Here is a 23,166-nt window from a genome sequence, read left to right as displayed (position 1 = left end):
GTTTTTTTCCCTTCACAATTCTCTTTCTCCTCCCCACCCCCCACCGATGTCTCCTCTTGCTCAGAAGAAGTGGAGGGTATGAAGGATGCTTTGCCCACCTCCCTCAAAGGTTCAGCAGTGGCCCTGGATGTCTCACCCAAGATTATCTTCCAGACCATCAAGCAGCTCTCACAAAAGCTCAGCAGGCTGAAAGCAAGGAGTTGAGGGGTGGGACGGTGCTCTAGCAGGCCAAAGGAAGGGGGATGTGGGAGACTTGGTATTCCATTCCACTTCCTCTTATGAAAGTTCTGACCCATCTGCACATGGCCTCAGTTGTGAGAGCCAGGTTAATGGGTTGAAATGGAGGGGGAGTATGAATCATGTGACTCTAGAGCCAGAGAACAAATTGGTGGAAGCTGCCTGTGTGTTGGGGGAAAGAATCAAACAAATGAGTTCAAGAAGGCACAGAGGGTGATCTCCAGCGGTGCCAATCTCCTAGCTGCTCTTCCAGAGCAAGTCATTCATGTAGGCTGAGAAAAATGAAGAAGTTTCCACTTTCATTGTGTAAGTATTGCAAGTCCTCAACTCACCCCACCCCACCCCAATCCCCATGTGCTGTTCAAGAGCACCCCTCTCTGTTCACCTAGACTCAAAAGCAAATAAGTGCGTTGCATCCAAGCCTAGAGTGTCAGGTATGCTCCTGTAAAGAGAGAAGTGGCTGAGAGGCCCAAAGCTGGAGAAGAGAGCAAATGGAGCGGTCTTTGAAAAACCCTTGACCACCATTACCACCCCCCAATATTGAGAGCCTTCACCTCAGTGCTGTGACGAAAAGGTGAGCGGGTAGGCACATCAGGCAGTCCCCCCACCTTCAAAAACAAGTGAGGAGCTGGAGCGTGTGGGGTGTGGAGATACTCCTATTGTGAGTCAGACTGGTGGCTGTGATGTACTTGGCAGTTGTAAAGTACCTTCCTTCTCTCTTTTCTAGGCCAGAAGGCAGTCCTGAAGAAATTTTACACTGGGACAGAAAGGAGATTCTCCTGGTCCAAGCCACCCCTCAGAGCTCCCTCTACCCCACTCAAGCTGTTCCCACCCTGCCCCACCAAGAGAAGCAGCTCCCACCCCCCAAGAGGAGCCACTTTCACCACCACACATCCCATTCCCCTGCCAGAGCAACTGTTTTACCACCATCTCTGGCCAAGAGGAGGAGCTGGTGACATATCACCACCCTGCAAACATTCCTCCTCTCCCAGGAGTTGTGGTGGCTTCAAGACCAACTATGGACATTTTGAAATATAAATAAATAAATAAAAAAGACAGGCCACTGGACTTTAGGATCTCGCGCCTGCCTTGGAAACAGGGCCCTTGTTGGTGTTGCCTGGCCAGAGGAAGCTGGGAGGTGTTTTCTGACTTTCAGTTGTAAAGGTCTATGTGCGTTTTAAGAAAATGAAATATTAAATCTCCCATCTGTGTAGCTTTATTATTGTGTCAGAAATCAGTGGCTGAGCTTGAGTAGTTTCTGGGAAGCAGGCATGGTGATGATGGCCTAGTTGGGGTCTGTTTGAAGCTTTTGCCATGATTGCTTGCCCCAGGCCTGGGAGGGAATGACCTAGGGCCACCCCCCATGAGCTTCCTTTCCTTTTTTAAAAAATATAATATTAAGTTTCCATTTTATACTATGAAAATACATTCATATTTTTCCTCATTGTTTGTTCAAATAAACTGTCGACCTCCCTCCCTCCCACCTCATGGTTACCTTAATTCTTTTTTATATCACAGAATTATATACTTCTTCCTTTCCATTGTCAAAAATTTTAACCAAGATGTATAAAGGTATATATAATCAACATTACAAGTCTTCTTAAATAAGTCCTGCCAGTGTTGTTAATTGCTTGCAATTGTCCTTCATATATTGTATAAGTTTACTTCCTTTCCTGTGAAGCTGCAGGGGGACAGACTGGTGGAAGGGATGGGTGTTGTGCCAACCCCCTTGCTCTGAGGTCTTCAAGCACCGCTCACTCTTCCCTGTGCCACCTTTTCACTTCAAATTGTACTGCTATGAGCTGGGTCTTTCTGGGGTATCCTACACTTCCCCCCCCCCAACATATCACTTGGATCGGAACAGAAGAACGTAAGACCTCTGCTGGATTCAAGCCAGTGGCCCATCTAGTCCAGCAGCCTGTTCTCACAGTGGCCAGCCAGATGCCTGAGGGAAACCCTCAATACAGGATCCGAGCACAAGAGTACTCTCCACCCCTCTGCCACTGCCCCAGTCTCCAGCATTACTCCCACTGACTGTGGAGACAAAGCACAGCCATTGTGACTAGGAGCCATCATAGACTAGGAAGAGGCATGTGGCAGAATAAAACTGATTTATGAAAGAACATAAATGAAAAAACACTAAATGAGGGCTTCAAGATGCCTTTGACTAATAAGTTTCTTGTTTCAAATGTCCCAGTATCTTATCTGCCCCTTTATTACAGCTCTAACCAGGCCATTATTCTATTCTTATGCCGCTCATCTAACCAACCCTGCTTCACATCCACCCCCAGCTCTTCCCTCTCTGATCTCCAGGCTCTAACTGACTCTCAACCGACTCCCTCCCAGCATTCAAACCACTTTTCAAATGCCGGCTCAGCCAATCATCACTCACCACTAACAGTCCACCTCCCCTTTCCGATTGAACATTACCTTACATCTTCTAATATACCCACCTATTTATGCAATGTCATCTCAATTACAGTACTAATACAGGTGGACATGCATTATTCTATACGAATGAGCCAGGTAAACACAAGGAGCACCTGTCTCAGCCCCTTGTTCAGAGGGTCTGTCAGGGAGGAGAAAGGGATTCCCACATCTCTCTCCCTGGAAATAGCAAACGAGGAAGGGTAGTTAAAATTATTAATATACTGGAGTGTAGCGGTTTGTTCCAGACCAGGGTTCAAATCCACACTCGGCTCACTGGGTGCCCTTGGGCCAAGTCTCTGCCTAGCCTACCTGACAGGGCTATTGTGCAGATAATTGGGGGGGGGGGGGAGAGTGCCACATACAACTCCTTGAGTTATTTGGAGGAAAGTTAGGATTTTCATGTAATCATAAAATTAAGCACCAAGAAAGGTCCCTGGGAGCACAGGTGTGTCTTATAAAAGATGCCTAGATGTTGTGAATGCAGGTGTGTACCCGAGTTGAAAGAGAAGTTGGTTCCATAATACAATGAAGCCCACACACTAAAATTAAAAGGCTTGCCTTATTTCCCTTGATGTCCCAGAGGCATGTGAGGCTGGGGGTATTTAGGGGAACTAACTATAAGGGTTAGATCCAGCTGCCTAGCCCAACTGGGAGGGCAGGATGGGTGGTAAATTAAGGGATAGGCCAGACTCTGACTTCACAACCGACATTGGGATCCTTCATATTTGTTTCCCAGGAGGCCTGGTGAGGAGTTTGATCCTTGGATCAGCTGAAAGTACAGACACTGGTCTCTTTTGGCTCCGTTGAAAGTGCAGACATTTGCCTTTGGATCCGCTGAAAGCGTAGACATCTGTGTTCCTCAGTACAGTTGAAAGTGCAGGCAATTTGTCATTTCCCATTGCACAATGGGGGGCTGTTTGTCCTCTTTTCACAGAAGGTAAAGTTGGGGGGTAGGGGAGAGATCTTGAAGCTGGGTGGTCCCCTGTGGCCAGTTTTTGAAGATGCTCATCGGTTATTAGACCCTTGTAACTCCCATGCTGGCTGGGGGCTGATGGGAGTTGTAGTCCAACAACATCTGGAGGGCACGGGATTGAGGGAGGCCATTTATATGGAGTGGTCAGAAACACAAGGAACACAAAGGCCCTCCTGTCAGTAGGAGGGCGGAAGTGGTGGTGGAGGATTAGGAAGAGATACTCCTCGTTTGCATTCAACATACTTCCTGTCATTTATTCCCTCTTTCCACATCCACAATGTTCACTGCTAGCCAAAGTCTTGGAAGAAGCCCCAGAGGGGCTTAAATGCAGCTTGGAAGCCTTTCATATAAAAACGCTTGGGTCCCACTGAAGTATCATTGTTATTTATTAAATTTATTAATCACTTGTTACTAAAGTTTCTCAAAACAACTAAAAATACAAAATACAATAAAATCAAATGGTAAAGTATACATAATATGCAAAATGTCTGTCCACCAAGAATGTGACAATGGAAATCGGTGTCTCCTTCCTTAATGCTATGTAAAACATTGAGCCCCAAGAAAGGTCCAAAATCAATGAATGAGGCCAGAGGACCTTTAGCAGACCTTCTTTTGACATCCTGCCTCTCCCATTTCCTCAATCCCCCACAGGAACATCGAGACCCCAAACTTGTGGTCCACCTCAGACCCCTCCCTCCCCTCCTTGCTGGGGGACGACCTCTTCTATGTGTCAGACCTGAGCTCACAGAAGTGGAAAGACACTGTCGGCCGCCATGTTGCGTCTTCCCTGCCACAGCAGGAGGTTGACCACCAGGAAGCCATCAATGGTGAGGAGGTCATTCTGTGGCTCATACTTTGGGTTACTCTCAGAAAGTCATGGGGCTCTAGAAGGATCTCAACTTACTTTAAGCAAATAGTGGAAGAAGTGCCTAGTGAGATCTCTCCTGGGAAGTGGGTCCTTGGCTGTACACATAGCTTGGAACTTTTGAGTTCTTAAAAATGGCCATTAGTGAAATTCCCTCCAGGCAAGACCCACATGGGTCAGTAAAGATGGACACCTGTAGAGTTCTGACACAGGGCCAGGGGAGCAGGGTGGGAAGAAGGCTTATTGGCCCTGAAGTGTGCTGTAATGTCTCTGAGGAGGAAGGGAAATCCATAGATGAATGGTGTTTGTGTGTGTTGCGCTGGTAACCAGAGCTACCAGCTGCATATTGGTGCCCATGCTGGGGAAGGGACTTATAGCTCAGTGGTGGAGACCATGTTTTCCCTGCAGAAGCTCCCATGCTTGATCCCCGATGGCATCTTCAGGTAGAGCTGGGAATGTCCCCTTCCTGCACCCCTCTAGAGGAGAACTTTCTGCCAAGTACTATAGACAACACTGAGCCAGAGAGTCCAGTGGTATTTCACTCAGCTTCCTGCATTCTCATTTAAATCAGCGCCCTTTATCCGGGACTGTAAGAACTGGAATCTTGTTTTATCTTTAGTGAAAGGGCCACATCCCCTTGGTGGAACACATGCTCTGCATATAGAAGGCCCCAGGTTCAATATCCGATGGCATTTCCAGGTAGGAATGAGAAGGAAAGACCCCAGAAACCTTGGAGAGCCACCTGCCAGTCAGAGACAAGTAGGCATTGGGCCAGGTGGACCAGGGTCTGACTGAAGAAGGCAGCTTCTTAATGCTCCACCAACAGCAGCTCCATGGGCTTGCTCCCAGTACAGGAAGAGAACATGATCAGTCTCCTCTTGAAAGGCAGAACCCAAGGCTTTTTTCAATGAACCTGCTTTAGCTGCCTCATTCCTGGATCCTGCTGGGATTTGACCTCTAGCTGACATTCTTCCCCCCTCTTTGCACAGAACTGTTTGTGACAGAAGCCTCTCACCTGCGGCTTTTGCGTGTCCTGACTGTCTTCTTCTATCAGCGCATGTTTAGGGAGAAACTTCTTTCGCAGGAGGAGCTGGCCCTCCTCTTCCCCAACCTCCCAGAGCTGCTGAAGATTCACAGTAAGGCTGCCTCTCTTATTCAGTCGGAGCCCCTTTGGACTAGGCCCCCATTCTGTGTCTTGCACAGATCGTTGCTTGCTCACGGGCGGGTCAGGGGTAGAGGGAGAGGGTCGCCTCCATCAAAGGCCCTCGCTCAGGAGGACCATTGGAGCAGAAGATCAGAAGAGCCCTGCCGGAGGCAGCTAGATAAGGCCAAAGGGGGCCTCATCTAGACCTGAGCGCAACAGCAGCGCTCCCCAAGAACTCCAACATTTCTCAGATAAAAATAGGGTCATCCTATTCAATAATAATAATAATAATAATAATAATAATAATAATAATAATACCCTGCCCATCTGACTGGGATGCCCCAGCCATGCTTGGCAGCTTCCAACGTATATAAAAGCATAATAAAAACTTTCCTATACAGGGTTGCCTTCAGATGTCTTATCTCCTTGGCTTAGGGGTAATATACCTCCATACCCTCCAACATTTCACCAATGGAAAGAGGAACGTCCTAAGGAGAAGCGGGACATTCTGGGAACAAATCAGAAACTGGAATGGCTTCTGTAAACCCAGGACTGTCCCTGGAAAATAGGGACACTTGGAGGGTCTGCCACTCCGTAATGGCCAGCTTTGAGGCCCATCACCGGGGGCATGATTATAAAAAGAAGAGATAGAGACCATGTCCGTCCTTCTCCCCCTCCCATCTCTGCTGTGGCTATTTCCCTAGGCCCCTTTTCTAACCATTCCCTCCTCCTGTCTTTTCTCCAGGTTCTCTGTCAGAATCGATGAAAACACTTCAAGAACAAGGGCCCATCATCCATGAAATTGGGCACTTCATGCTTTCCCAGGTAACAATCTCTGAGTGGCTGGGCTGGTGGTGGTGGTGATGCAGCAGCTGTGTGTGTAGGCAGTGTTTGGGGCTCCAGTTGAGTTTGGCCCCTTGGTTTCCTGACCTGCCTGATTCTAACCAGGAAGTGTTTCCTCTCCCTTGCCCCCTTTGCCCACTTCCATCTAGGAAAGTTTTTAATGTTTGATGTTTTATTGTATTTTTAATATTCTGTTGGGAGCTGCCCAGAGTGGCTGGGGAACCCCAGCCAGATGGGTGGGGTATAAATTATTATTATTATTATTATTATTATTATTATTATTATTATTATTATTATTCCTTTCCCCCAGTTTGGTGGGCCTGCACGTGAAGAGATCCAACAAGCAGTCTCTGACTTCTGCGTGAACCAGTCCAAGGCCCTGGAGCTGATTGAGACCAAGCTGCAGAAAGACACTCGATTCCGGCTCATCATTCAGGTATCTTTGTGCTCATACGCTAAGGAAGGGGGAGGGAGGGACTGTCTCAGAAGCTGGGTCTGCGCTTTCAGTGCGGAGTGCAAGAGGAAGTCCCCAGAGGGCTCTTTCTCCATTCTGGAGGGCCAGAGGCCTGTCCTCCTCTCCCTGCTACCCACCCTGAATGCGGTAGTGCTTCTGAATAATGCTTGAATCCACAGGTGGGTAGAGTGCTCTTGTGCTTGAATCCTGCTTGTGGGCTTCCCACAGAAATCTGGTTGGCCACTGTGAGAACAGGATGGTGGACTAGATGGGACATTGGCCTGATTCAGCAGACTCATCTTAAGTTGTTTTCCCCTTCGCCATACACATACTTCCAGCCTCAGTTTTTACAATGACAAAACAGCTCCACCATCGACTCACGTCTCCCCCTCCTGCTTTCCTTCTTTTCCTGGGGCATGTTGTTGTTCTTCCTGCCATAGACCCAGATCTCAAGGCTCCTGAAAGCTCTGCACTTCTTCTCCATCAGGAAGGTGGTTCTCTAACGGTCCCCTGGATGGGTCTTTTGCAAACCTACACCCCCACCATAAGAATAAGAACCTAAGAAGAGCCCTGCAGATGGATCAGACCATCGGCATCCTATTCTCACAGTTGACAGGCGGATGCCCAAAGTGAAGCCCACAGACAGGACATGTCTCCAGTCACAGAAGCATATTGTCTGTCTGTCTGTCTGTCTGTCTGTCTGTCTGTCTGTCTCCCCTTCCCAGGAAGCAGAGAGCAACTATCAGTGCCGCCACCATCAACTGAAAGATCTCATCCTCTCTGAAATGCAGCAGCTGACAAACTACCCTTTGCTGCTGGATAATATTATCAAACACACTGATGGTATCTCAGTCTCTCCATATTTATGTGTGTGCTGGGAGAGGGAGGAGAGTCGGATCTCCTATAATTTGAATGTTATGCTTTGTGACCTTTGGATGTTGTGGGCTACATGGAGCGTAGCCTATTGTGGAAAGTGAATACACACATCAGTGATGATGGTACAGCATACACACCTCTCCATTGCTAGTATTAACAGATGGTGGGGCTGCAGGGTTGCAAGGGTTGTTCAGAGGCCAACTTTCTTATGAGAAAACAAGGATTGCTTGGGATTATGTATTCCTACTGCAGTGCTGCTCATCTGTCCAAGGTCGTTTTTCCTTTAAATGCGGTGTTGTGTCTGTTTTGTGTTGGGAACCACTTAGGGACCACCCCTGTGTTTCCAAAGCAGCCTCCAAGTTTTTGGTAAATAGAAACAAACTTTAACAGCAGTGTGACAGCCTCTCTCTCTCTCTCTCTCTGCACCTTCTTTGCTTAGGGCAGTCTTCAGAGCACCAGAGGCTGTGCCAGGCTAGGGACCAATGCCAGGAAATCCTTCAGTGTGTGAAAGAGATTGTGAAGAAGGCCGAAAACCATCATCGCCTGGAGACCTATCAAATGTGTTTGGACGCCACCTCACTGCAGTGGAGCACCAACGCACTGGCAGCGGAGTTCAAGGTATGGTCGTCCCCATCATCGCCCTATGCCTGATTTCCTGCTTTTATATTACTTCCCTGCTCTTCAAAACGCTGCCTTTTTCTGTCCCGTCTGTCCAGAATATTGACCTCCGGAGTCATTGCCTGATCCACGAGGGCCCCTTGCGCTGGCGCCTGCGCAAAGACAAGACTGTGGGTACGTGGCTGTCAACCTCACCTCAACGAACACACAAATGTGGCACAGGCCTCTCAAAGTGGAGGTTTCTGCAGTTCCTCTCTCACTGACTTTGTTTATATCCCACTTTTAATAGTAATCCAAGTGGGTCAGCCCTGTGGCTTGGTGGTAGAAAGACTCTTGAGCCCCAAACCCTCAAGAAAGCCATTGCTGCCAGTCAGATGAATAATAGTAATAGTAACAGTAACAGTAATAGTAATAGTTTTATTATTTATACCCCACCCATCTGGCTGGGTTTCTGAGCTAGATGAACCAAGCAGCTTGCAGAAAGTTTGACAGAAAAAAGTAATTTTAGAGCAAGACCCCGAAAAACAACTAAAGCATCAGCTATTGAAACATCAAAACTTCCAATGGTGTTTGAAATTCTAAAGCAACAGGCCACAGGTTAAAAGACTCCCAGACAGGCTGCCTTCAGAGCACCTGATTTGCATGGAGAAAGTCCTGGGTTCAATCCCTAACAGCATCTCCAGGTCAATCTGGGGAAAAGACTTCCTGCCTGAGATCCTGGAGTGCCATTGCTGCCAGTCAGTGTGGACATTACTGAGCTAGATGGACCCCAGTGGCCTGAACTGGTATAGGCTATAACCAGTTCTTCTGACTAGTTGGGCCTTTGGCCTGATCTGCAGCCAAACTCACCTGATGTTCTTATCTGGATACACAGAGCAGGTTAGCCGCTCCAAACTCTCTGCCTCTCTCTTAGACTTGCACGTGTTGCTGCTGGAAAATCTCCTGCTGCTCCTGCAGAGGAAGGATGAGAGACTTGTTCTCAAGTGCCACAGGAAGAGGGTGTGGGGCTCCTCAGGCGCTTGGCAAACAATCAGCCCCGTCCTCAAGCTGAATGTGGTGCTGATTCGCTCTGTGGCCACAGGTAAAATGGGATAAAACCATGTTTCCTTATTTAAAGGTTGTAAGCTAGGGAGACCAGCCCTGGCGTGTTGCCTCTTTCTCCATCTTGTCTCTCCTCTCTGTCCAGATCCGCGAGCTTTCTTTGTCATTTGCACATTGGAATTGGTACCCCATCTGTATGAGCTTGTTGCCTCAACACCTTCAGAAAAGAATATGTAAGATTTTTTACCTGTTGTTTCCCCCACAATTCTGGAACAGACATTTCTTTGTGGGTGTGGCACATTTACCTTTCCCACTTTCCTGCTTTTTCAGTCATGGATATTTGTTGCTATTCCACTGTTTGCTGTCCAGTTGCAGGCAGAGCTTGATGGAATGTATCCAGGATGTGTTTTGGAGTCGTTTTTACTAACCAGCCCTCAATTGCTCCTCTCTCTGCCTTGCTCTGTGCTGTTTCCTGCTGCCTTTTTCCATTCTGGGCAGGTGTCCAGCTATTTCTGTACATGTGCACACACACCTGTGGTTGTGTTTTTTTAAAAATGTGTGTGTGTATACATTATATATATATTTGCTTTCGTAGATTTTCACGGGTACAGGAATGCAGGTTTTGGTGTCCTCGGGTGTCTTCCCGTGTAAAAGTTGGGGTGTCTAGGCGACGTTTCGACGAGGTCTCACTCGTCATCTTCAGGCTGGTGCTTTCGGCTTCTTGTTACTGGAACAGAGCAGGATCTCAGTGTTTGAGTTCCTATAAATACTGTTGAGGGGGTGTGGTGTATAGCCTCCAATGTTCTGGGCAGAGAGGAAGTTCCCAGGCTAGTGTGCCTTTTCTTCTTTTGTTCCTTAATTACTTGAGGGATATCTTGAGTGATTTCTTGAGTGATATCCTGAGTACCACTTAGGTGGGTCATTAGGTGTGGATTAGTTGCTAAAGTCTTTGTGTCTTGACCTCTTGAACTTTGTGAAGAGTTTTTCTGAGAAGATGGCTGTACTGCACTTAGTTGTGCTCTGGCTTGGCTTCGTGTATAGGGGCGAGCTGTGGTTTTGTGGCCTGTGTCAGCCAGATCTGTGTAGGGATTGCCGGGGGGTGCAGCATCCGGAGGTGCCACCATGGTTTGGCTACTGGATGGTGTCTGTAATTTATCTGTGGAGAGGGTCTGGGTTTGGGTCTGGTGTGGTTGATTGGTGATGGCGTTCTGTGTGCCTCTGGATCTGGTGTCAGATACGTACAGATAAAATTAGCAAAATCCTCCATAAACACAATATCAAAACAGCCTTTTGCACCAACCAAAAAATAGCCAATATCCTCAGAAACCCCAAGGATAAAATCCAGTTGGAAAACCAAGGGGTCTATGAAATACCCTGCAAAGTCTGCCCAGCCACGTACATTGGACAAACAAACAGACGAATAAATGCACGTATCGCAGAACACAAGAATGCCGTCAAAAAAGAAGAAAAAACTTCCTCTCTTTTCCAACACATGAAAGAAACAGGACACGAAATTAATTTTGCAGATTCCAAATTGCTCTTTAACATGGAACATCACCACAAGAGAATAATCATGGAAGCCATCGAGATAGAGAAACACCCTCACAACATGAACAAGCGTGACAACACATCCCGCTTGCCAGACATCTGGAAATTAGCCCTCCCCACAAAAACTGACACCAGATCCAGAGGCACACAGAACGCCATCACCAATCAACCACACCAGACCCAAACCCAGACCCTCTCCACAGATAAATTACAGACACCATCCAGTAGCCAAACCATGGTGGCACCTCCGGATGCTGCACCCCCCGGCAATCCCTACACAGATCTGGCTGACACAGGCCACAAAACCACAGCTCGCCCCTATACACGAAGCCAAGCCAGAGCACAACTAAGTGCAGTACAGCCATCTTCTCAGAAAAACTCTTCACAAAGTTCAAGAGGTCAAGACACAAAGACTTTAGCAACTAATCCACACCTAATGACCCACCTAAGTGGTACTCAGGATATCACTCAAGAAATCACTCAAGATATCCCTCAAGTAATTAAGGAACAAAAGAAGAAAAGGCACACTAGCCTGGGAACTTCCTCTCTGCCCAGAACATTGGAGGCTATTCACCACACCCCCTCAACAGTATTTATAGGAACTCAAACACTGAGATCCTGCTCTGTTCCAGTAACAAGAAGCCGAAAGCACCAGCCTGAAGATGACGAGTGAGACCTCGTCGAAACGTCGCCTAGACACCCCAACTTTTACACGGGAAGACACCCGAGGACACCAAAACCTGCATTATATATATATATATATATATACACACACACACACACACACACACACACACACACACACACACACACACACAGTGTGTGTATATAGATAGATAGATAGATAGATAGATAGATAGATAGATAGATAGATAGATAGATAATTGTTAATGTTATATTTTATGACCTGCCCTTCACCCTAAGGTCCTAGGGTGTGTGATACAACAGAGCACAATATTAATAGCAGTTTAAAACAACTTACAGCCACACAAATTAGGTGGGTCCCAAAAATATCCAGGCAGACAGACAGAGATATAAATATAAATGTAAATATAAATATATAAAATATATAAATATAAATATTGATACCCTCTCCCCCAGACAAAGATGCTGCTGAGATTAATATGGGGGCTCTCCTTAATGTCTGCCTTTCTAATGACAAATCACAGCTATTCCATTCTTTTCGAGGGCTTTTAGTGAGTCTTTCTCTCCCCTCCCTCTTTTCCTGGCAGGTGGATGGAACTTCTGGAAGAGGCAGTAAGGCGCGCCAAGGGAAATGCCACCTTGCCCTCAGGGAATCTGAGATAATATTAACTTCACATATAATAAATTAAAACCACAGAGCTTTACTAGAAGACCCTTTTGCATTATTCCACAGACTTTATAAAATGGTGACAGCGGCAGGGGTGGGGGGATCCTTCTGTTGTACCATCACCAATTACCCCGCTCCTCAAACACTGTTCCTGCTACTAGTTAAGTCAATGGGATGTCAAGAGCCGTTTTCTCATAGCTTTTCTAGGCCAACTGAGGTTATCAAAACAGAATTTTGCAGAAGGTAACAAGAAAATAAAGGAGGTTGTATCTTGCACCTAAACAGCATCCCCCCCCCCCCAATGCCTCAAATTACTGCATGAGAAGTTCTGGCTGTGTGGAGAGTTGCCTCCTTTTACCTATGGTAACTTTTGAGGCAGAGAACTATTTGCCTCTGTAAAGTGTAGGGCACATTAACTATGCTTCATAAATAATAACCTTTTTAAAAAGCATGAAGAGTTAAGAAAAACGAAATGTGTATGAAGCTGTCCCTAATCTCACACCCTTTTGGAGTCTGACAGATTGGAGTTTTACATGGATTACAGGTTCCCAGCTTTTATTATTTGCCTGTGCACCTATACTTTCAACCGCAGCTTGATCTGCTGGCGTTAGCAAGGTGTTCGAGCTAACCTTTCATGTCACTGGAGGGGGGATTCCCTCTCAATTCCTTTAGTGTTGGCCAAACTTGGGTCTCCAGCTGTTTTTGGACTACAACTCCCATCACCCCTAGCTAACAGGACCAGTGGTCAGGGATGATGGGAATTGTAGTCTCAAAACAGCTGGAGAACCAAGTTTGGCCAACACTGTTTTAGACAGATGAAGCAGCTGTTAAAATGTGCAAGAGCAGACTAGGCCACTTCGCCCTCAACAGTTGGCAACCCACCATGGATTGAAGCCATGTCCGTTGTGTAATGGGGGCTGGGGAGGGATGTCCCCTGTATAAAGCAGAAATAGCCAAGTGAATGCAGCACCTGAGCACCTCGGGTCACAGCTCAGACACTAATCCGCTTCAGGCGGTGGGTGAAAGACTAGTGGGATTGTGGGGGGACCCGGATCCCCATTTGTTAATTGCCTCCAAGCTGCTAGTAATCCAGATAAGCAACGCTCTGGGGGAAGATCAGCTAAATCCCTGAAATGCAACTGCTCTCACGCCACCCTGCTCCCCCTCCCCCAATTCCTCAGTCTTCTGAGGCTCTTGCACAACTCTGGAGACACTCCATAGCTGCAGGGTGATCAGGTGCAAATGTAGCACACAGACAGAGGGTCCGGCCTCACTGCCCCTTTTCTTCCTGGGAGGAGGCAAACTTTGTTCATTGAGCAGTTTGGGAGCCCTTCTCATCTTGGGCCCTTTTTACTGCAGTTCTTTGCACATTTGTGATTTGCATGTGCAAAAGAAACAGAAATAACTATGAAAATAGAATCACAGTGCAAGAATCACAGCTGAAAATTCCCTGACAGAAGCCATCCAACCTCTGTTAAAAAGCCTCCCATGAGATTGCGTGGTGAGTTTTACTGCAGTTCTGGTTTCTTGCTTTCTTTCTTTTTTAGGTTGATGGACATTTTACAGTGACTCCTAATTTTAACTGTTTTTTCTCCTCTTAAAGACGCTCCAGATGAAGCTCCGCTGGATCAGGCCAGTGGCCCATCTAGTCTAGCATACTATTCTCACAGTGGCCAGCCAGTTGCCTCTGGGAAGACAGTAATCTGGAACCAAGCACAACAACAATAATTCTCCTTTCCAATGGTTTCCAGCAACTGGTACTTAGAGGCATTTGCTGTGCCCAACAGTGGAATGGAGTATCCTGGGAAAGGGCATGGCTGGAAGACTGAGCACTCCTCCCTGCAACATTGCTTGCAGAATTCACTTCTCTTGGCAAATACCGTATTTCTCGCTCTACAGACCACAAGACGCACTTAGTTTTTGGAGGAGGAAAACAAGAAAAAATATATTCTGATTCTCAGATGCCAGAACAGCAAGAGGGATCACTGCACAGTGAAAGCAGTGATCACTCTTGCTGTTCTGGCTTCTGGGATAGCTGCGCAGCCTGCATTCACTCCATAAGACGCGCACACATTTCCCCTTACTTTTTAGGAGGGGAAAAAGTGAGTCTTATAGAGCAAAAAATACGGTAATTTGTACAAACAGGGTGTACCAGACCTAGATATATTGGGAAATCTGATATAGGGGGAAGAGGAAGCTCTTAGTTAACAGAAATGAAAAGAGGATATTGGAGGTGCAGAGAAAGGCCCAGTGCATGCTAGGAAACCTGAAATCACACCATGGGTAAGAAAACTAATAATTAAAAAATAATACTACTTTATTGAGAAACAGGTTGCACAAACAGGCACAGTGACAGGGCTCACAAGGCGCTAAGGTGGGTCTCAGCCAGTGCAGTTTCAAGGGAGTTGAGAATAATCCCACTATCCGTATCCATGGCATAATATTCCTGCTTTGCCAAAGGACTGCTGGTGATTTTGGGGTAACCGGATGATCTGTAAAGTAATTCTGAATAGTCCCTGAGAGAGTAGTTCACTTCCTCAAAGTACCTCTTCCCAATGGGCTCATCATTGGCATGTGCCCATGACCCCTCTGTAGAGCTCTATGGCCCCTTTGGCTGATGGGCACAGTTCCTTCCAAAAGTCCCCACTCTGCTCCATTGTCAGGACATCCTGCACAGAGAAAAAGGCAGCCATATGTTAAAAGAGATGCAGAAAATGGGGTTGACACTTACACTCTTTTGTCCTGTCTAGTTATTTTACTATATTGGGGGTGACAGGGTCACAGTGCCTTGGCATGCAAAAAGGGGGGCGATGAACTTCATTTTAATGTATTCTAATTAACTCTAAATTGAGTCCAGAGGAGGCATATGTTTCTTTAAAGGGGCCTTATCACTTGCCAATGGGGAAACTAGGAGGTTCCTGTATGCTTAGATGGCTGGCTGTCCAATCTTACCAATATAAACTAGGAATTGGGTCCCAAGAATTATGTGCATAATCAGAGTTCAAGGACAGCCAGGCAAAAAATACTCAAGGAGGGTATGAAAGCAGGACCAGTGAGGGGGTGTGGCTTGGGAAGAAGCCTAAGGGCCAGACAGAGAGGCCTGGAGGGCCATATTTGACACCCAGGTCTAAGGCTGCCCACCCTTGAGCAAGACACTTTTGCCTCCAGCCCCAGCACTTACCTCTCTGTCAACAAAGATGATGCTGGTTGACTCTTGGGCCTCAGGGCCCCCGATAGCATAATGGTGCCTCACCTGCTCAGAGCTGAGACTGCACCTGAATGAATTAATGAATAGCAAAGTTGAGAAGAAAGCAACCAGCGAGGCTGAGGGTGGGCGTAGGGACTAGGAGCTGAAGACTAAACTGGGGAGACTTTGGGTCTGGAGAAAGAGGTGTCCATGGCAGGGCCCACACTGTGGGGTAAAGGAGGGAGAAGCTGAGGCTGTACCCTGATGGGGCAGATGAGCTGCTGGACAAAGAATGTATGAGCCTCTATTGGGTAGGGCTCAATAGAAGAGTTTCTATTGAAGGGCAAGCTGTCTCCATACATATGCATGTACCAATGTGCTGTGATCTTCTACAGAGGGCCTTCTGTGGATGCCACCATCATCAAAGATGAGGCAGATGTATACCAGAGAGAGGGCCTTCTTAGCAGTGGCACCCCAGTTGTGGGACGCTAACTCTAGGGTGATTTGGCTGGCACAGCTACCTTATTCTCCTTTCAGAGCCTGGCAAAGATCTTTCTTTAGGGTTGTTTCCTACAGTGCTGCCCCATCAGCTCATGGAATCATTTTTATATAATGCATAAAACAAAAACATTCGTAAGCAGGAGGAAAAATCAATGCACCCTTCATAACTAACCACAGCTTGGTACCAGGATGATGGTGATCAGGGAGGCCTACTTTTCAGATCAGGATTCAGCACATTACCTGATGTAGAATTCAGCACTGCAGCGGCCTGCGCTGGTCTCGTTCCGGGCTATTCCGAGCAACATTGGGCTGCTGAGGGTGGGCAGTGGAAGGTTCACCTGGGAAGGGAAGGGGGAAGCTGGTTCAGAGTCATTCTCAAAAGCTGGTTCAGAGACGAGGGAGGGCAGCCTAGTGGGTGGCCACTCCCCTTTCCCTGTCTTCTCCTCACCTCATCCTGGATCTCTCGCAGCACAGAACAGAACAACTCCTTGACCACAGATTCTCCTGGGAGGTCCTGGTGACGGACAGGCCCCTCCAAGGCGGCATCTCCCATGACAACCTGCAAAACGAGGCACAGGAAGAAGAACACAGGCCCATTCAAGGAACACAGCTCCATTCTCTATGGTCCAAAAGGCTCTCCAGGGTTTCGGGCAAGGAGGCTCTCTCTGCCCTACGTGGAGATGCCGGGGATAGAACCTGGGACCTTCTGCATGCAAAGCAGATGCTCTGCCTCCAAGCTAAGTGGCAGGAGAACTTCCAAGCTGTTCTCCGCCTTAATTAAGGAGATGCACTCAGGGGAGCCCATGGGATAAGCTGCAAAGCTGATGCCTGTCCTATTGCTTCTTACAATACTGAAATTTGACCCATTTGTTAACAGCAACACCCCCAAGACATAAAACCAGGCACTCCATCAACCTGCGGTTCAGGGTGGCCTCCAGGAATGTCGATCTTCCCAGGCGCCTCCCCTACACACTGACTCCGCCGCAAAAAGACAAACTTGTCATCTGCTGTGTGCAGCATGGCGCCCACCCCCAGGGGCTCGGCGAGGTAGGCCTGGCTGTTCCCCAAGTCCGCGCGCCCACGCTCCTGGAGCTGCCCGGCTGCATCCGCCAAGTTGGTGCCCACAAAGTCCTTGTAGCAGGTGAGACCGAGGCAGAAGGTCAAGATGTCTCCCTCCAGCTGGATTGAGTGGAGACGGAATTTGGCTCCGTCAAAGAGCCACGGGCTCTGCTGGCGACGTGCCACCCAAGCTGTCTCGATCCGGGCCCTGTCGCCAGGGAGTGGGCGCCGGTCATACAGTGGGGAGAGCTCAGCTCGGACCTGAGCCTCTGTGATGCCCTTGGGAGATGGGCACTGGAAGAGGAGAGAGATATCAGGATCCATCTTCTGCCTGCTCTGTCCATCTAAGGGCACCTGGAAGATAGAATAAAAGTTATCCACACATATCCTCGGTGTCTTTGCCACAGTAGGATTGCTATTGTAGTTTTCTGGCTCTGCTCCTGTGCCTTTTGCAGCTGCCTGATGCACAGAAATCAAAAATTTTAAAAGTCCCAAGAGCAAGGTTGCCAACTTTTTGTATAGGCCCAGCTCCCCCGCCTCTCTAAAGCAGCTCAACACACTTAAACTGTTAAATCATTTCCTGGTATGTCGGGCTGCTGTTAAAGGCACAGGAGCAGAGCCAATAAAAATCCTGACTCCTTTGTTTTAATATTCAGATCTGTGCAGCTTTCTCCCACCCCCGCAGAAGAAATAGTGCCCAAGTCATTAAAAAATAGCACCGATAGGAAGTAGTGACTATGGGTTAGAGCAAGGACCTCTTGGCTCCCTATCGCCCAGGAGGGTGTGACATGACGTGTGCACTTTGCACAGAAGCCTGCAGTTCTCACATGCAACCCTGACTCTGCTTTGGGGTTCTTTTGACTTTTGAGATTTGAACGCACTCAGAAACTTGGTACCCCAAGGGTTAACAAGGATCACAAAGATAAATCTAAATCAATGTCATCCTTATCCAAAAGGGAATTAGCATGCTCATTAAAAATACACTAGCAAGTGTTAATTGGCACAGACACTGAATTAACAATAAGCCAAGTCTGAAAGAGTTAGAAATCAATAAAAGAGTCGAAACAGACGAACATACCTTATATTTGACTGAGTCAGGCTGTGCCTACACCAGTGTTTCCCAACCTTTTTTGGGCAAAGGCACACTTCTTTCATGAAAAAAATCTCGAGGCACACCACCATTAGAAAATGTTAAAAAAATTAACTCTGTGCCTATATTGACTATATAAAAAGTACAGTGGTGCCTCGCAAGACGAAATTAATTCGTTCCGCAAGTCTCTTCGTCTTGCGAGTTTTTCGTCTTGCAATGCACGGTTTCCCATAGGAATGCATTGAAAATCAATTAATGCGTTCCTAGGGAAACCGCCTTCAGACCAGGTCCGGGGACAGTCTGTCCCCCGACCTCTTCTGAAGGCTGGGGGGGACGGGGACAAGGGCTTTTCTTCCCACTGCCAGCCTTCAGAAGGCTGTTCTGAAGGCTGGCGGTGGGAAGAAAAGCCCTTCTTCCCACCTCCCGCCCCGCAAGCTCCGGGGACAGGAGGGCTTTGCTGCCGACCGCCAGCATTTTAAAAGCCCCTGCTGTCCCGGGGCGATTTTAAAATGCTGGTGGGCGGGAGCGAAGTCTCCGCTGCCCCGAGGAGATTTTAAAATGCTGGGGGTCGGCAGCGAACGCTTCGCTCCCGCCCGCCAGCATTTTAAGATCGCCCGGGGCAGCGGAGAAGTCTCCGCTGTCCCGGGAAGGCAGGCGGGGGGAGCAAAGACTTTTGCCCCCGCCTGCCTTCAGAAGAGGTCCAGGACCTCGTTCCGATGCCCGGCGGCAGGGTGCGAGGTTCCCGCCCCACCGCCCGGCATCGGGGCATCGTTCCGATGCCGGGCGGCGGGGGGAGAGGTTCCCGCCCCACCGCCCGGCATCGGGGCATCGTTCCGATGCCGGGCGGCGGGGGGAGAGGTTCCCGCCCCACCGCCCGGCATCGGGGCATCGTTCCGATGCCGGGCGGCGGGGGGAGAGGTTCCCGCCCCACCGCCCGGCATCGGGGCATCGTTCCGATGCCGGGCGGCGGGGGGAGAGGTTCCCGCCCCACCGCCCGGCATCGGGGCATCGTTCCGATGCCCGGCGGCGGGGTGCGAGGTTCCCGCCCCCCGCCCCGCTTCGGAGCAGCGTTCCGAAGCGGGGCGGCTGGGGCAGGTGTTCCCGCCCCCCCGCCCCGCTTCGGAGCACCGGGAGAAGCGATCTCCCCGCAGCCCCTTGCTTCAAAAGAGGTCTGGGGGCAGCGGGAAAGAAGTGCTGCGCTTCCCGCTGTCCCCGGACCTCTTTTGAAGCAAGGGGCGGTGGGGAGAAGCGATCTCGGGCGCCGCGGCGTGCAGGCGCACTGCTCGCTCCTCTTTCCGCGCAGGCGCCTTCTCTCGCTCTTCCCACGGCACACCAGGCAAGGTCTCACGGCACACCAGTGTGCCGCGGAACACCGGTTGGGAAACACTGGCCTACACCATACATTTAAAGCACATGACTTCCCCCAAAGAATCCTGGGAATTGTGGCCTGTTAAGGCTTGCTGGGATTTGTTACTCTGTGAAGGGAAAATTACAGGGCCCAGAGGTCTTTCAGGGAAATAATGTGCTTTAAAGATACAGTGTGCACACAGCTGATTTAGTTATTGTAGAAAGGGTAAGGGTTAAGAAGGAAGGTGTGGGATTTTGGGTGATCATATCTTGGCTTCACACTTCCAGAAGGTGTCCGATACACTTTAGTTTAATTTTAAATTTACAAGGAGTAAGAGAGAATGTACAACTAAGTATTTACAGTAAAAGAGACAACACTATGAGGTGTTGAAGCTCAGCTTGCTGGGAAACACAGGCAGCTGCCTCATACCATGCCATTGGTCCATCTAGTTCAGTATTGTCTACACTGACTGGCAGTGGTTGTCCACGATTTCAGACAGGGAAGATCCCACGCCTTACCTGGAGAAGCTAGCAGTTTCTGCATGCAGATCAAATGTTCTACCACCGACCTACGGCCCCTGAGTTACAATAATATAAGCTGTTTCGTTTCCTCTGCGGGCCAGAACAAAACCTCCCTTCCCAGGTGCAGGTTACCATTCTTATAGAATAATCTGGACTTTAAGGGTACTTTGAAACAGACTTCCTCCCAAGCAGCATTCCCTTCCATCAAGTCCATATGAAGGTTTAATCCCAGACGAACTGACAAGAATCCTTCCTCACAGTAACTGGACTACGAACTCTCCTTGAGCAGCTGGAATAGTCATAGATAGTTCAGAATATCACAGCAGCTCAGCCAATACAGATTAGAAATCAAGTGTGTCTAGACTTCATAGAAGCAGAGAGCTGTAGAGTTTGAAAGGATGAAAGGCATAATTTAGTCCAATCCCTTGGAATGCAGGAATCAAGAATCCCTGATGGATGGCCATTCAACCTGTTTTAAAACCTCCGATGAATTAGTCCACCACCTTCTGAGGTCATCTGTTCCACAGCTCTGTCTGCTTGTTTACCAATGGCTGCTACATGACATCAGAACCCAGTGGCGTAGCGTGGGGGTGCAGGGGGTGCCGGCCGCACCGGGCGCAACATCTGGGGGGGGCACACTCGCACTAGTGGAAGAGACTCGAGTGCTAAAATCCACGGGTTAGGGGGCGCAAATTACTTGCCTTGCCCCAGGTGCTGACAACCCACGCTACGCCACTGTCAGAACCCCAGAGGTCCATCCAGCAGAGTGAAGCTTTCACATCTGAAAGACCACAGGTTTCCTATCCCAGATCTACCACCACAAGCCGGCTAGACATTTCTGAGAATCTCACAGCCTTGCCTGGTATAAAGTAATCAAGGGTAGACTATCTGTATACTCGGAAGCTCCATTTGAATATAATCATGCCTGCACTGTAATCTTGTCTCTATCCGTATGATTTTATTGCTCGTTTTCCCAACAAATACAAAACAATATCCCTTTCTTTCTGGTAGGTTGGGAGGAAGCAAGACAGGAACTGTTACTACCCAGGGGGGAACAGATGGGTTGGCTTGCCACTTTCCCCCCAGCTGTTGAAAGCGACGTGAAGCCAAGAGGGCTGAATTAGCACACCAATTAAAACACATGCCTGTTATGCTCCGGACGTCACAATGGAGCTCGCTTCGTATGCTTTATTGGTGTTATTTGTTAACCGTGTGCTTGCGTGCGTGCGCGCGCGCCTAGCCAAGACAATCAGCGTTTAATCTGCGCATTTGCTAACCGGGCACATTCCGGGCTGCCTAATTAAAGTCGCCTGTTATGCAAGTGACGGCGACGCCACGTCGGTTCGATCCGGATTAACCCTCGGCGCCCCGCGCCACCGGCAGGGGAGCCGGCGAACTACGCGCGCGCCCCGTTTGCAAGGTGCCCACGCGCGGTGCTGCGCGCCCGCCCGGGCAGGCGTCTCGATTTCATTCTCCGCTGCGCTACAGCGAGATCGGAAAGGGGTGTGTGTGTCTGGAAAGGACCGAAATCGGGGGCCTAGCTAGCGAGCCAGGCTCCTTACCTCTCTGCCGCCGCCTCCCGGAAGGAAGTCTGCTTTTGCAAAGCCGGCGCTGCCTGCTGCTGTGTCTCTGCTCGGCTCCGGGCAGCTCCCGAACCGGTTGCTCTATCAGCCTGCCCCCTTGTCTGATGCCGACACGCTTCTTTTCCAGGATTAGGCTGCCGGAAAAATCAGTGAATCCAATCCTTATGCCTTTAACTTATTATTATTATTACTACTACGAGAGGAGTAATAATATTCGTAAGAACTCAGTCGCTAGAGCATGAGACACTTAATCTTAGGGTGGTGGGTTTGAGCCCCACGTTGGGCAAAATATCTTCATTTTAGGGGGTTGGACTAGATGACCCTGGGGTCCCTTCTAACTCCACAATTCTATGATTCTACTTATTAGTGCAGTGTTCTGGTTCAGGATGCCAATCTAAGCCAGCCATGCTTGTTTGGAAGGTATGCTGTTCCATTCTCATCCTCTCACCCCCGCCCTGCATTTTGTGACCACTGAACATATTCCATTTACTGATTTTCCCATAGTGGGTATCTGGTTAGCTACTGCAAGAACAGGATGCCAGACTGAATGAGCCACTGGCCTGATACAGCTCGTGTTCAAATGTTCACCAGGGCCTACCGTGACATGTAAAAGCAAAGTAGGCTTTTTCCTACCTGGAAGAATTTTGCAATTAGAATGCGAACACATGTAGATTTAATCGATTGAAAACTCCTACATTTAACCAGCCAGGGGCTTATTGCTGTCCCCTTCCCCCGCTTTCAGATCAAGCGCCTTCCCTGTCCCCTGCCTCTGCAGAGCACAAATTGGTTTGCGCTAATCCCATTCTGACACCAGTGTGTAATAAACGCAAGGGAGCTGATTGACAGCCTCCATGAGCTGGGGAGCTGCTGGTTATGTCACAATTTAATACGGGAGAAGAAAATTGCCGAATGAAGAGTTTCATTTGGGATTGAGACGGAGAGAAGAAAAAGAGTGATGAATCTGATTAGGATCCTGACAGCAGTAACAAGGAAGATAGATGAAACCGTCGAAATAGATAAAGGAAGAAATCCTTTGAGGCAAAAACACCAGAGGAACTGGCCCAATGCCACCTTGCAACTAAAGTGTGTATATGAGAGTTTTCTCCTTTTATGGGGGCTTGTTGCTCTGTGCCACTAAAGTACACCCTTCCCTGCTTTCTTTTATTGCTATATGCTCTGGAACAATAGCTGTCCTTATAAATGCTAGTTCCTAATGTATTTTGTCACTCTGGAAATGATAGAAGGATCTGCCAACTTTGAGTTTCTCAGTTTTTCATTTTCCCATCTTAAATGAAGTTCACATTTCTACAACAATTTGTGATTTAAAAAAATAAATCCTCATGGAACTTCATCACCATTCTATTGAGAGTTTCTCCTAATAAACACATTTTTGTATGCTTTTATTTTTTTACTGATGGGCACATTTTTGCAATTGATTCCCTCTTCATGCCTTTTTGTATGCTATTTTAACTAATGCAGCCATTTCCCCTAATGCAGTATATCTTACTTTTTGTAAACATGGCTTGGAGAACTGTA

General features: G+C 48.3%; 2 protein-coding genes across 9 annotated transcripts; one reads left to right on the top strand and one right to left on the bottom strand.

Annotated features, from left to right (window-relative positions):
• Positions 1–2,576: 2,576 nt before the first annotated feature.
• Positions 2,577–12,384, top strand: LOC309358514 (rho guanine nucleotide exchange factor 11-like). 5 transcript variants are annotated; one of them, XM_081891737.1, is made up of 12 exons: positions 2,577–2,763; positions 3,404–3,604; positions 4,292–4,467; positions 5,560–5,641; positions 6,395–6,474; positions 6,803–6,928; positions 7,672–7,789; positions 8,262–8,440; positions 8,539–8,614; positions 9,354–9,521; positions 9,627–9,714; positions 12,262–12,384. In XM_081891737.1, the coding sequence occupies exons 3-12, from the start codon at positions 4,414–4,416 to the stop codon at positions 12,335–12,337; spliced, it is 1,047 nt and encodes a 348-aa protein (XP_081747863.1). In that variant the 5' UTR covers positions 2,577–2,763; positions 3,404–3,604; positions 4,292–4,413; the 3' UTR covers positions 12,338–12,384. The 5 variants fall into 5 exon arrangements, with proteins under 5 accessions (XP_081747863.1, XP_081747862.1, XP_081747859.1 ...); XM_081891733.1 differs by having other exon boundaries at positions 2,583–2,763; positions 5,495–5,641; XM_081891735.1 differs by lacking the exon at positions 2,577–2,763 and adding an exon at positions 2,777–2,867 and having other exon boundaries at positions 5,495–5,641.
• A 2,256-nt stretch (positions 12,385–14,640) lies between these two features.
• Positions 14,641–21,799, bottom strand: NUDT22 (nudix hydrolase 22). Of its 4 annotated transcripts, none has more exons than XM_081891933.1 (6): positions 21,610–21,799; positions 16,945–17,442; positions 16,478–16,588; positions 16,270–16,367; positions 15,595–15,616; positions 14,641–15,010 (listed from the first exon to the last, which is right to left on the bottom strand). In XM_081891933.1, the coding sequence occupies exons 2-6, from the start codon at positions 17,410–17,412 to the stop codon at positions 14,906–14,908; spliced, it is 804 nt and encodes a 267-aa protein (XP_081748059.1). In that variant the 5' UTR covers positions 17,413–17,442; positions 21,610–21,799; the 3' UTR covers positions 14,641–14,905. The 4 variants fall into 4 exon arrangements, with proteins under 4 accessions (XP_081748059.1, XP_081748056.1, XP_081748058.1 ...); XM_081891930.1 differs by having other exon boundaries at positions 15,523–15,616; positions 21,610–21,791; XM_081891932.1 differs by lacking the exon at positions 21,610–21,799 and adding an exon at positions 21,193–21,547 and having other exon boundaries at positions 15,523–15,616.
• Between the last annotated feature and the right edge of the window lie 1,367 nt (positions 21,800–23,166).

This window comes from Podarcis melisellensis (assembly GCF_964234715.1).
Source record: "Podarcis melisellensis genome assembly, chromosome: 16".
NCBI lineage: Eukaryota > Metazoa > Chordata > Lepidosauria > Squamata > Lacertidae > Podarcis > Podarcis melisellensis.
This window is presented reverse-complemented; position numbering and strand designations above follow the sequence as displayed.

What these genes read in the sequence shown, in the direction of transcription:
- LOC309358514 (XM_081891733.1), top strand. Translation starts at nt 3,573, where the DNA reads ATGGGGGGCTGTTTGTCCTCTTTTCACAGAAG. An exon ending in CCACCAGGAAGCCATCAATG is followed by an intron (nt 4,468 to 5,494) that starts GTGAGGAGGTCA and finishes CTCTTTGCACAG; the next exon opens with AACTGTTTGTGACAGAAGCC. An exon ending in GATTCCGGCTCATCATTCAG is followed by an intron (nt 6,929 to 7,671) that starts GTATCTTTGTGC and finishes TCCCCTTCCCAG; the next exon opens with GAAGCAGAGAGCAACTATCA.
- NUDT22 (XM_081891930.1), bottom strand. Translation starts at nt 17,412, where the DNA reads ATGGATCCTGATATCTCTCTCCTCTTCCAGTGCCCATCTCCCAAGGGC. An exon ending in GAGGCCACCCTGAACCGCAG is followed by an intron (nt 16,589 to 16,944) that starts GTTGATGGAGTG and finishes CTCGTTTTGCAG; the next exon opens with GTTGTCATGGGAGATGCCGC. An exon ending in TCATCTTTGTTGACAGAGAG is followed by an intron (nt 15,011 to 15,522) that starts GTAAGTGCTGGG and finishes TTCTCTGTGCAG; the next exon opens with GATGTCCTGACAATGGAGCA.